Raw genomic sequence first — 13,303 nt, forward strand, 5'->3', positions numbered from 1 at the left:
GAACTCACAGAGATCCGCCTGCCTCTGCCTCCCGAGTGCTAGGATTCTGAGTGCTGGAGTGTTTGTGCAGCAGAATGTTTTCAGTACGACAGTACTATGACTCAAGCGTGGCGGCAGCTGATGTCAATCATATGAACTGATATGGGGAGACATCTTAACTGGGAGGGGCTGTCTGTGGAAGTGACTAATCGGCTTCCCCACTCCTGCGGCCATGTGTACACTGTAAAAATCTTCTCTGCCTAACACACCTTCTGATAGGTTTAATAAAAGCTGAATGGCCAATAGCTACAGAGGAGAGGATAGGCGGGACTTCCGGGCAGAGAGAAGCAAGGAAGGAGGAATCTAGATACAGGAATTGCACCAAGCAGACTCAGCAAGTCAGACATACCGTGCTGAGGAAAGGTAAAGAGCCATGTGGCAGAATGCAGATTTAAAATGATGGGTTAATCAAGTTACAAGAGCTACTTGGAAACAAGCCTACCTGAAACACCAAAGTTCCATGATTAGTCAAAGTCTCTGTGTCACTATTTGCGGGCTGGTGGCCCCACAAAGCCAAGTCTGACTACAGCCATGCCTTCCTTGCCACAATGGACTGTACCCTCAAACTGTGACCAAAATAAACCCCCTTACTCCCTAAAGTTAGTTTTGTTGGGATGCTTCATCACAGCCACAAAGCCTAAGACATGCAGCTAGCAAAGCGTCTGGGCTGTCTCCCTGCTCAGATCCTTGTTGGAGAAACTGGTGGCCTGAGAGCACGCCTCAGCCGAAAGCGCCTGTCTGGAGCGCGGCCCTTTCAAGGCTCCAGGGCTGTCCAACTGCCCTGGCAAGGGACAGTGCAGCCTTGAAAAAGGGCACCTGCGCTGGGCCCCTAGGAACCCAGCACCAATGCCACCTTTAACAAGAGAACATGGAGATCGAGCACTGCAGGAAACCACACAGCAAACAGATCAAAAAAAGTTTATTCTGAATATTTAATTTAAAAAAATTGATACCTATGAGGTGTGCTACAGAATTCCAGATGATAATTCATATAGAAAATCCGACCTAACAATAGAAAGGCAAGGGTTCTGCAGGAAAGAACATGGGAAAAGATGGGTATCAATCCTCATGTATCTCAATCGTGGGGACTCGCCTACAAGGACATGCTGTCTGCCCGACTGTGTGACCTCGTATCTCAGAGCCTTGAAACCACCGTAGGGACAGTTGCTCTCGGGGCCTGTGGCAGGCACCCAGGTGGGAACCTTGGCTCCCTCACAGTCCTGTTTGCAGCCACATCAATCAATCAACCGACTGCAATTGAACATGATATTTGGCAAAAAGAACACAGCCCCCTGCAGGGAGCATGCTTCTGAAAGCCTGCAGGGAAAAGGTATCTGCCTGTGTGTGTGCCATACACAGCACATTCCAGGCTGCTCAGGGCTTATGAGTAGGTCCAGGACCCACCCCACCCTCCCATGTCGCAGGCCAAGTCCAGGACAGCTGCAGCACATTGCTAAGATGTGCTTTGTGCTGTGGGCCCTGAATGCAGACAGGGGAAGATAACACTTCAAGGCAGGGCAGGAGGTGAGGCTGGACCTGGACTGGGGTATAGGAAGGTAAAGAGATGGGAGGAGGAGGCAGAGTACCGAAAGCTCGGGATCCTGGCAGAGGGAACTTCACACGTAGTGTCAATGCTCCAGGACTCCCAGCATTCCCCTCCACCACCACCTCACTTTCCCTTGGTCCCCTTTCCTTTCATCCAAACACTGGACCCCAGGGAGTCTCCTCACTGGGCAGTCACTCCAGGAGCAGGTTCCATCCTTGGGGACCCCAACTGCCACGGGGGGGTGGAGGTTTGAGGCCACAGATACCACCAACCTCAGGAGGAGCAGAGATCCTGAAGTGGCTAACACACCACAGTCAACTTGGCAGGAAAGAAAACACCTGGGATGGCTCAAAATCATCATCCCAAGTTCTCTATGAACATGATTATCAGATATTAGCAAATTCTGTGGCAGGACAAGGCCTGAAGCATCAGCAGAAGTATTAAATATAAAGGCAATATGTATATTCCCCTCCCCACCTTCGGAAGAAGAAAAAACAAAACAGAATCCAAGTCAAACCCACGCAGATGATCTGTAGTGTGAGCCCCGTGCTGGTGCTGGTGGCACTGGCGCTGCCCTACTGCCGCAGCTCCACGTAGTTGGCTGGGAAGAGCCCGTATCTGCCCTTACACACCCCACGCCACCAGCCATCGTCAATCATTTCTATGTTGGTGATGATGTCATCAGGGTCAAAGGAGATCTCATCATCGCCAGCTAGGGAGGGAGAGCAGAGAGAGAGAGAGAGCCTCAGATGGGAATGTCACCTGGCCAGGCGGAACGACAATGCAGATGAGACCAGGACACCCACCCAGCAGGGGACAAGGGTGTGGAGAGGGCCTCTGCAGTTAGACACGAAAAGGAGAGCAAGGAGCAGGGATGCCAGAGGATTGCTAAGGTTATACACGAAAGTCTAGATTCTAGAGAAGTGTGAGGTGAGGGCCAAAGAGTTACAGAGTCCACAAGTATACAGGAAATACATGCCAGGTCTCTGTTCAGAAAGAAAGGGGACTAAAGAGTCCTTCCACCTCAGCCTGGGGGCCTAAGGATTTGAGGGAGTCCCAGTCACGCACCCCATAAAACAATGCTCAACCAGTCCCCTCTCCCATATCATGTGGGCACACCCATCCCACCTGGGCTAACAGAACAACTAGGTCATGTGGCATGGCTGTGCTGAAGTGACACGGGGGAGGCACATGTGTGTAGCCTCTTCATCGGGAGAGTGGTGTATGTTCATGTGGAACCCTGTGCCCAGTCTTGCACACTGAGTCTGTCCTAACTAAGGAGGATCTGAAGCTTCAGACCCGCCAGGGTTCAGAGGAAGAGGAGTTAGAGGTGGGCACAGACACAGGACCCTTCGCGGCATCCAGGTAACTTCTCTAAGTTACTTCAAGATGACTGTAGGGACTGTACCTGAGCACAGTAATGTGCTCCTAAAGGGTGAGCCACTGGGGAGACCAGGCAGGAGGACTGTTTAAGCCTGGGAGTTCAAGATCAGACTGGGTATCACAGACCCTCGCTCAAAAACAAGCCTAAACAGCTTTGTATTCCTGCCCCGAACAGGTATCAGGAGGGGAGTGGCTGGGAACTTCACCCAGGGCAGAAACATCTATGCCCACAGCCCAGTTAGTGCCTCACCAGCTTGGTAGTCATACAGGGCGATAGCAGTGATGCCCAGGTCACTCTCATATCCATCGTAGGTGTCATCCTCTGTAAGCAAAGCAGAACTGCTGAGCAACATGTCAGCCCCACACACACCTCAAACAGATTTCCCAAGGACAGACGCAAGAGTGCGCTGAAAAAGAGACCTCGTGCTAGCAGCTGGGTTCCTACATGGCAGGCACTAGGACAGAGGAGCAAGCTGTCTCCTAGAAACAAAAGGACTTGTCCTGGCTAGTTTATGTCAACTTGACACAAACTAGAGTCACCTAAAAGGAGGGAACCTCAATTGAGAAAATGCCTCCATAAAATCTGGCTGTAGGTCATTTTCTTAATTAGTGATTGATGGGGAGGGCAGGACCCAACCCATCATAGGCAGGGGGTACTATCCCAGTGCTGGTGGTCCTGGGTTCTATAAGAAAGCAGGCTGAGCAGCACCCCTCCATGGCTTCTGCATCAGCTCCTGCCTCCAGGTTCCTGTCCTGCTTCAGCTCCTGTTCTGGCTTCCTTCAGTGATGGACAGTGCTGTGGAACTGTAAGCTGAATGAACCCTTTCCTCCCCAACTTGCTACAGTCATGATGTTCCATCCCAGCAGAAGAAACCCTGATTAAGACAAGGCTCTTGGTTTTCAAGAGCAAAGCTCAGACACTGAGCTCTGACACACACAGGGAAGCATGGACACACGGACAAGTAACAAGTACCAAGACCCTTTGCCAAACCTAGCGTGAAGGCACCTGCCATCCCAGCACTTGTGAGGCAGAGGCAGGAGGATTACCCCCACATTCAGGGCCAGTCTGAGCTACACAGTGAATTCTAGGCCAGCCTGGGCTACTACTTACTGAATGAGACTGTGGTGGTTTGAAAACAAATGGCTCCCATACATTTGAATGCTTAGTTACCAGGGTGTGGCATTATTTGAAAGAATTAGAAGGACTAGGAAGTGTGACCTTATTGGAAGAAGTGTGTCACTGGGGATGGGCTTTGAGGTTTCAAAAGCTCAAGCCAGGCCCCAATGTTGCACCCCTCCTACCCTCTGCCTGCAGATCAGGGTGTAGCTCTCAGCTACTTCTCCAGCACCATGCCTGTCCAGTCTGCTGTCATACTTCCCGCCACGATGGCGAGGGAATAAACCTCTCAAACCACAAGCAAGGCACCAATTAAATGTCTTCTTTTTAAGACCAGCCTTGGCCACAGTGTCTCTTCACAGCAATAGAACACTGATTAAGACAGAGACTGGGAAAAAAAAAAAGTCTGATGCCACTAAAGCAAGAGGAGGAGGCCAGGGAGACAGAGGCTGGGCATCAAGGCCGTCCTGGGCCTGTGAGGCTGAGAGCCGCTGTGGTACTCTGCACCCATCCCCAGCTGCTGCAGGTAGGATGAAACACCTGCACGGACCTGAAACTTCGTTTTCAGAGTAAACAAATCAACTTCACTGTTTGCCTGCTGAAGCACTGGTTCACCTTCAAAGCACGGAGAGATGTGGCCTGAGGCAGCTGGGCAATAGGGAGAGCCCTCCAAGGGAGGATTCACCAGGCCAGCAGATCCCTCCCTGATGCAACCTTGACCATTCCTGCAGCACAGTGTGGGCCTTCCCAGGACCACAGGATAGGAGCACGGCCTACTAGGCACCACTGTGTCTAATCCTCCCCAACCCAGGGTGTGACACAGAACTCACATTCCCAGGTAATCAGACAGCAAGTCAACCCTCTCCTACACAATGGAGGAAAGGACTTCTCAGGACCCCTTCCTCCCCTGGGCACAGCTAGAGTGGGGTCCAGTACCCGCTTGGTAGTGGCCAGAGGCCTCTGTGGTCTCATAGACAGGTTCCGAGGCATAGACTAGGCTTTGCTGGCTGCTGACTTCAGGGACACCTGCAGCCTCGGTGCTGTACACAGGCTCAGGCTCAGAACTTCGGTAACTTGTTTCCGCCTTAAACGGTGCTGCATCCTGCAGAGAGACAAGCAGACATTTCTCACGCTGTCACCAAAGACAGAAGAGCTCCACTCACAAGGACCTCCAGAGTTAGACAGATCAAGGCAGGGAGTGGGGACAGGACGCTTCCTGTGGAGAGTGACTGCGCAGGGCAAGCCATAGGCCAAGGAGGTCACTCAGGTCTGGAACTGGTCCCGCTAGGGAGGGATGACGCAAAGACTCCACAGAGCTTCTTGTGAGGAGGCCACAGGGACCAAAGAACAAGATCCTCCAGGGGCTAAGGGAGAACACTGTCTCAGGCCAAAGGACAGTCAGTTCCAGAGGTAGCATAGTTGGTATGACCAACTCACTAACCATGGGGCACCCACATGACCACAGACCTCGTGGAAGTCACAGGAAGAGGAAGGCCATGGTGCCAGGGGCTGCCCAAAGGTGAAGATCCAACTTGGGGGGCACTTTGCTCCAGGGAGACAGGGGTCGGGTGGCACACGTCTGCAGGTATCAAGGGCAGCCAAATGGTCAAGTGACTACCCACCTCATAGATGGGGCTGGAGGGTGGTTGGTCCTCAGCTGGCTGAGGACTAGGGGATGCAGGGGGCGTCTGCTTCTTGGCTCTGGCTTGCTCCTAAGATAGAAGGACAGCAAACGCATGGTTACCCGGTCAGCCAGGAAGTCACATCTGCACTTTGTAAGGGGGCGGTGCCCAGGTGGGAAGTCTGGAGCCTGCTGGGAGAAGTAGAAAGCACTGGTCACAGGGTCAGATGGCTTTGAAGTAAAGTCACACAGTCGTGCTTTCTCAAGGACTCTGCCCGTGGTATTCCTGTGCCAGAACACTTAGCTATGCAGTGGACAGCGACACTGGACAGAGGTGCAATCAAGCAGCCACTCCATCTTGCCTTCAGCTCATTTCCCAACTTGGGGCTCTGAGCCAATGTTACCATGGGCCAAAAGTTACAGGGACATCTTAACAGGTAGGTACTTTGTGCACACGGGGCAGATATGACCCCTGAGGGCTGTCAGGTGGGCTGCAAAATCCTGGTCCCCAGGATTGCAACAGAACACCAAGAAGAAAACAGGAACCATTCCAGAAGACAGAAACCATTCCAGGCTGTCAGTGGCCCATGTCACCCCAAAGTTCTGACAAGAGAGAGGTAGAAGAGACAAAGTTGGGGGGGTGACAAGGAATGTAGAGGGTCAGTGAGGGAGGTGGCCTAGGGATCCTGAAGGCAGCTCTAGGGATCTGCCCAAAGCCTCCAGGGCCACAGGTAGGCAACATCCCTCAGGATGGACTTCAGGGCTGCAGCTTCAAGTATGGTGTGTTCTAACCACTTGGGGAGCAAATTCAGATAGCAGCATGGGAAATTTACTGAGATCCACATGTCCCCATGGAAGATGTTCAGGGTTGCAATCAGGTCCCAGAGATAGAGACAGGACTGAACCTCACCTAGCCACTCCACACCCTCTCCACCCTACTGCCTAGGAAGTAAAATGGTCACACTGTGTGGTCTCTAGGGAAACATCATAAAGACTCTAACACAGTATCTGTTACATGGAGCTGCCTACTCTGAACCACCAGGACAACCATGGCAATCACCGAAGATGAAACACCCCAGGCATCAGTGGTCCTGTGCACCTGAGGGCAGGACCCATCTGGGTGGTTCAAGCCTGAAACACAATGAGGGGGCCAAACTGTCGAGTTAGCCCAATTGCAGCTGCGGGCTGCTAGCTGGGGGCTCTCCCAGCCCTCCCACACCCAGCGGAGTGCCAAGAAGAGCCCTCACTGTCAACGCATGTTTAAAGTCACACAGAGACTGAGGCACAAGATCAGATCTAGTCTCGTCAGCTCAAAACACAAAAGACGGTACGCTGGAGAAGAAATGGGATGGGCAGGACAGAAAAAGACCACATGGCAGAGGAATTAACATCAAGAGACTGTGAGACCAGAACTAGGCGGTTATCCAGAGCCACATGTCCCAATCAGCCCACAGAAATCATCTACAAAGAAGACAGAACACTGCGGATGCCATGTGTGCACTGGGGATGAACAAAACCCTATGTGTGAGCCCTCACTGTGAGACTGGGCCTCTGAAGGGAGGAGATGCACACTTGATAAACTCATGGTCACTACTACACACAGTTGCAGGCCCCGAGACACACTGCACAGGGGCTCAACTGTCAGTGTCCATGCTCTCAGTGCCTTCTGCCAACCGCATGCCATCCCTTTTAACCCCACGTCTTCCTCTGTGAGGTCACAACCCCACTATCTCCTGGGGGGTGGCATCCATCAGTTTAGATGGAGCCTCATGTTCATAAAATATTTCTGCATGACTTACTGAGGCTTCTGCTTCCCAGCCGTTCTGGAGAGCCATCCAGCATACACATGTGGCCATGGGGCTGAGGGCTGAAGGATCCAGGTAGTGGGTGACCAAGTTACTCTAGCCTGCCCGGTAAATAAGCCCTCCTACCAGCTCCTCCTGAATTTAGCTGGGAGCAAAGGAACTCCTTCTCCTTTTAGCAGCAAGCGAGCATATCACGGAGGCCTCAGGAAGGAGCCTTCTCCTTCCCACTTCCTCTACTCCTCCCAGCGTGCCCGCGGCAGACTCTGAGGCAGCTAGGCTCCAGAATGGGGCACAGCCTCATTACTCACTTCCAGCTTCCTCCGAGCCTCCTCCTGCTCCTGCCTTTCCTTGGCCATCCGCTGAGCTCTCTCCGCTTCTGCCTTCCGCCTGTCCTCCTGCTCTCTCTCCTTCGCCAGGTTTTCAAAGTTAGCTCGGATATCACTGGTTTTACTGGTCACTAGAGGAAAGAGAGGACACATCTGTTTCCGAACACCTCACCAGGACAAAAGTCACACCAGGGTGACCTTGGGGAAGACCCAGGGAACACAGTCAACTTGCCCAAGGCCAGCCACACACCAAGCCCAAGGAAGACTGATGGGAACGGAAGCCTTGGGTCTGGACCACAGTTAAGCCAGACACTATCATAGTCAAGCATTACGTGCTCAGGCTGAGTGAAGCAACAGCTAAACTCTCTAACCAGGAAGGCTGGGATGGGATGTAGCTCAGTAGGAAAAAAAGACCTAGAATTTCCCAATGAAGGGCTGCGGCGTGGCTCAGTGACAGCGATGTTGCACTGCCTGGCATACAGAAGGCCTTGGGTTCCATCCCTTACACCACAAAAAAGGGGGGTGGGAATGGTTTTAGAACATTAAAAACGCATTGGTTTTTCAATACATATAGACCCTTGGATATACGTCCCCCCATTCTATGTGACAAAAGTAGGGAGGGTGTCAGTCAGGACCAGCAGATGCCTGCCTCAGAAGGCTTGTTCACGGAACGCCATTTTCCAGATGGAGCCTGTCCAGTAAAGAAAATGTGGAGCTGAGCCAAGTGTGGCAGTACACACCTGCCATCCAGAACTATAGAGACTGAGACAGAAGGGCCAGCCTAGGCTACTTGAGGCTGTCTTCAAACAAACAAAACGAAACCAGAATAAACAAACAGAGAAAGGAAGGAAGAAAAGTACTGCTGTCAATATGAAAGTGAAGTTTTCAAGCAAAACTCCTGGGAGGGCAAGGTCGGGACACATACCAGGGATCTCAGCACCTGGACACTGTGGCAGGAGGGTTAGGTTACATAAATCACCCTGAGCTCATCAGTGAGCTCAAGACTGGCCTAGACTACATTGTGGAACCTGTCTACAAAGACAAACAAGAAGCAAACAAATCTGAGTTTCTGGACATTTGCAGCTGCTACCAAGGTGTGCTGGCTAGTTTAATATCAACCTGATACAAGCTGCCATCACTGGAGAGGAGAGAGTCTCAACTGAGAAAACGCCATCAATGCAGGTAAGTCTGTTGGGCAATTTTTTAACTAGTGATTGATGTGAGAGGGCTCAGTGCATTGTGGGTGGTGACACCCCTGGGTGGTGGTCATGGAAATCAAGACAGTAAGTAGCTCCCCTCCACGGTCTCTGCATCAGCTCCTGCCTCCAGGATCCTGCTCTGCTGGAGTTCATGTCCTGACTTCCTTCAGTGATCAACAGTGATATGGAAGTGTAAGCTGAATAAACCCCCACAAATTGCTTGTGGTCCTGGTGTTTCATCACAGCAACAGAACCCTAACTAATACAACAAGTAAGACAGCTGTTACTTAAAGGCTGTAATGAGATGAGTGACAGATGTGACCCCTCAGAGTGTGTAAGGGCTGTGGTTGGGTAACAGGACTAATCTGAGGGCTGGCATTCTGAACACAAGGTACAGATAGCAGCCCGCTGGGTGAGCAGAACTCCGGAAGTACTCATAGACCGCAGCCCAGGGGAACCCCCAGCCCTGGGGAAACCACAGCCCACTGGGCCTTGGGCTCACACAGCTTCCCTGAGAGCATCCTCCCCTCAGTGCCTAGCATGGCCATTCCTGTTCCCTTTAAAGGCTCAAGTAGGCAGAAACCCATGGTCCTGCAACAACGCCATGCTGTTCACCCAGTCTGACACGGAGACTGACTTCCATATTATATGTCTCCGTGTAAGCACCTCATAGGTTTATTGTTTTAAAAACAAGTATTTACTCCTTCTCCCCTTTTTAAAAGACTGGGTCTCACCCCTATAGTGCTAGTTGGCCCAGGCCTTGATAAGTAACCCAAGTTGGACTTGAATTCATGACAAGCCTCCTGCCTCAGCTTCCCAAGTGCTGAGATTACAGGCATATGCCGCCATGCCTGGACCCTTCTAATTTGACACAAAATAGGTATCAATAAACAAACATGGTGCCGGCAGAGGTCTTTGCAAAAGGCCCCAATGGTTTCCCTAAGTGTCAAAATGGCCCAGGAACTGATCTACATATCTGTCACGGCCATTGGTCATTCTACCTACTGGTGTGAGTTAGTGATCTCTAGCCTACATGCAAAGGACATGCTCTGAAGGCATCTCATCTTCACATACCCAGGAAGCACCTGAAAGGACATGCTTCTGAGCCCCGGGCAAAAGCTTGTGGGTGAGATGCTGAGAAGCCTCTGCTTCTCTCCATAAACCATGAGGCTTTATGAAGCTCAGGCTATAGCTGGGACCAGTGAGAGAAGTGGGCTCGAGGGATCTATGTAGGCTGCTCCCAGAACCTGGCCACCGCAGCTCTCATTAGCACCCCACATGGTGAGACTTCTCTCCCAGCCATGCCTAGGAGACCATGGGGCACAAGCACTGGACCCCATGGGCCACACAGTGCTTTTGGGCTGCCAGGACTCACCAGCCTCAATGGGGACAGTCTTCTGGTATGCAGAAGGCACCTGGGCCACATCTTCAAAGGTAGATGCATTCTGTAGAGACAAAGAGAAGTCAAGGGATAGTGTCCTCACTCCTTCCCAGCCAGGACAGTTACCTAGGGACTGTGATGGGCCTCCCCAACTCTCAGAATACCTCTACAACACGGACCTGTTGCCCCAATAATCCTGCACTCCACAGACTCACCGGGGCTCAGTTCCCCTTTTGCAGACTCACCAAAGACCATGCAGACACACACTCTTGCACTTAGAATATGAGTCACACTGTGAGGCCCTGCAGGTCACAGGGTCACCTGGCCACGACGCCTCCATGCCTTCCTGTAGGCTCTTTCAACAACCCACACCTCAACCATGCTTACACTCTTCAGAATTACTCTGGCAGGGGTCACAGAAGCCAGTGGCTGACCTAGACACAGGCTGTGACAGGGCACCGACACCAGGGACAATCTCCAGTCATGTGGCTTCTAATGGACACTCAGGGTTCAGAGCATTCTGTGCCCCCAACACCCTGCCTGACCTCCCATATGAAGCCATTCCTAGCTGAGAGCCTCCAGGTCAGAGCTGAGTCCACCTTAGCCACTACCGCCAATCGGTTCCCTATTCCCAGACTCCCTGCTCCTAAGCCCGACCTCATCCTGCTCCTCCAGAACAGCCTTCACCTAGTTATCCAGGAGGTTCTTGTTTGCTCTGCAACCTCGGCTGCTCTGCCCTCTCCTAGGAGACCCCTAATCCATCTCTATACACCCCACTCCCTTCTATCACTCACCCATGCCCCACTTTCCAAATCACAACACCCTTTTTTTCCTAAAGCATGCTGGGAGGGACACCTAGGACCTCTCCAATCCAAACGAGTCTCACTACTAAACTATACCTAGCCCCTCCAGTCTCTCCCATTCGCCACTTCCTGGGTCTCCCTCCTCAGACTTTGCCCATGTCAGTCCTTACTCCATCTTCTCCATACAGCCTGGCTCTAGAGTTCAACAGGCTTGTCCCTGGGTACCTGTAACTGCCCAAAGCTACCATGGAGGAACACTCTTCCTATCTAGGGAAGGACAGCTGGTATCAGGATCACCACCTCATCTCAGTCACTATGGGGATGACCCCTGCTCTCAGGACAGCCCCATGGCACAGCCTGGGTCCTGATCCCACCCACAGTCACTTGGGCAGGAAGGACCCTGGGCTCTTCCACAGGGCAATAGACAAAGAGAATGGCCACACCTGGCTGGCAAGGGCGGAAGAGACTTCTAACCACATCATTTCCTGAATCCAATTGCACAATGTCAGCGGTCGCCATCTTTGCGGTTGCCATCTTTACCATCACCACCAACCACAGACACCACAACTTCCTCAGTGCTAGCCTCTGAGTAATTCACTTCCTCACGTCCTCTGCCACAGGGCCCTTAGCCAGACACCTGGTCTCCTGCCACCTCACCCAGCCTGCCTGCTCAGTCTCTGCTGACTAGCAGGTGAAACACTGGGGGTGCCCCTCCACAGAGTGCCTTTTTCCCACTGAGAGCCCTGTAGCACCCTGGCTACCTAAAGCCTCATTAGCCTCATGTCCTCTACCCGAGTTCTTTAACCCTGCAAGGCTCCGCCACTGCCTAGAGTCACATCAATCCTCCCTCGTGTGCCACTGTGCCTGGACACAGGCTCCTTCAGTAAAAGACTGGCTCCATGTTCCAGAGGCTTCCCAGGTCCTTCCCCTCAGCAGGAAATGATGCAGTGAGAACTGTCTCCCCTCACTCTTCCACACCTGCAGTGATCTCGGGCCTAAGCCAGGCTCCTGGCTGCATTCTCTGCTTCACTGTCACTGGCCCCATCTTTGTAGACAAGCTCTACTCTACCCTCAGGTAGACCAGGGACCAATGAGAAGGTTCGTTGGACAAAGCTCGTCACCAAGCCCAGTGACCTGGGATCCACATGGTAGAAACCAACTCACACAAGCTGTCCTCTGACTGCCACGTATACTCTGTGGCATATACACGTGCACACATATACATACACACTTACATGTATACATGCGTATACATCATTTTAAAATTCAGTTTCTCTGGCTTCCTCAGGGACATTTTGCCCAACCAATTTCTGTGAGAAGCTCTGGTGACATGGCAGGTGCCGTGGGTGATGCCAACCACAGTGAGCTGCAGGCCTAGCAAAGAACAAGTCTGTGGGTGACCCATGCCATGTGTGACCACAGTCAAGCGCAGGAATGACCATCTGCATCTATGCAGGAGAGAGGATGCAGCTCACCTCAAGTAGAGGAAAGCAGTGCCTGCCAGGCCACTGGAGAACCTGCAGAGCTGTCTAGCGATACCCAACGCTTTCCCCACCACTGGCTAATACACCAGGAAAACAACTCTCACCGGCTCACAGCTGACCCTGCAGGGTCCCGAAACTGATCAAAAGCATCAACAGGCTGATGAGGGGGATCTGGGAAGAGGGAACAAACTGTTTCCATAGGAATGTGCTTTAATCCTAAAGGATAAAGCCAGACAAGATGGCACCTGCCACCAATGCCAGACTCTGGAAACCCAGGCTAGCCTGGGTAGCAGAGCAAAACCCCATCTGAAGAACAGAGTGAAAAAGGTTAGTCCAGAGACCAGTGCGTCCCACCTGTGAGCCATCTGCAGCAAGACTAACAGTCTACTGTCTGTCGTCATGACAGCCAGTGACGAAATGTGGCCAGTAAACACTTCCAAGGAGCTGGGCGGTGGTGGCGCACACCTTTAAATCCCAGCACTCGGGAGGCAGAGGCAGGCAGATCTCTGGGAGTTCGAGGCCATCCTGGTCTACAAGAGCTAGTTCCCGGACAGGCACCAAAGCTACAGAGAAACCCTGTCTCGAAAAACCAAAAAAAA

At 52.2% G+C, this 13,303-nt stretch overlaps 1 protein-coding gene across 4 annotated transcripts in view; it reads right to left on the reverse strand.

The window, feature by feature from the left end:
* Positions 1-941: 941 nt before the first annotated feature.
* The window catches only part of Cttn (cortactin), a 35,266-nt gene continuing 22,904 nt past the window's right edge, over positions 942-13,303 (reverse strand). For all 4 annotated transcript variants that reach the window (XM_005351598.3, XM_005351597.3, XM_005351596.3 and 1 more), the window contains 6 exons: positions 10,412-10,481; positions 7,820-7,968; positions 5,708-5,797; positions 5,022-5,187; positions 3,219-3,290; positions 942-2,297 (listed from right to left, as the gene is read on the reverse strand). In XM_005351598.3, coding sequence (XP_005351655.1) covers positions 2,161-2,297; positions 3,219-3,290; positions 5,022-5,187; positions 5,708-5,797; positions 7,820-7,968; positions 10,412-10,481 — 684 coding nt within the window. In that variant the 3' untranslated portion in view covers positions 942-2,160. The remainder of the gene's footprint in view (positions 2,298-3,218; positions 3,291-5,021; positions 5,188-5,707; positions 5,798-7,819; positions 7,969-10,411; positions 10,482-13,303) is intronic.

Source organism: Microtus ochrogaster, chromosome 8 (genome assembly GCF_000317375.1).
Source record: "Microtus ochrogaster isolate Prairie Vole_2 chromosome 8, MicOch1.0, whole genome shotgun sequence".
Taxonomy (NCBI): Eukaryota; Metazoa; Chordata; class Mammalia; order Rodentia; family Cricetidae; genus Microtus; species Microtus ochrogaster.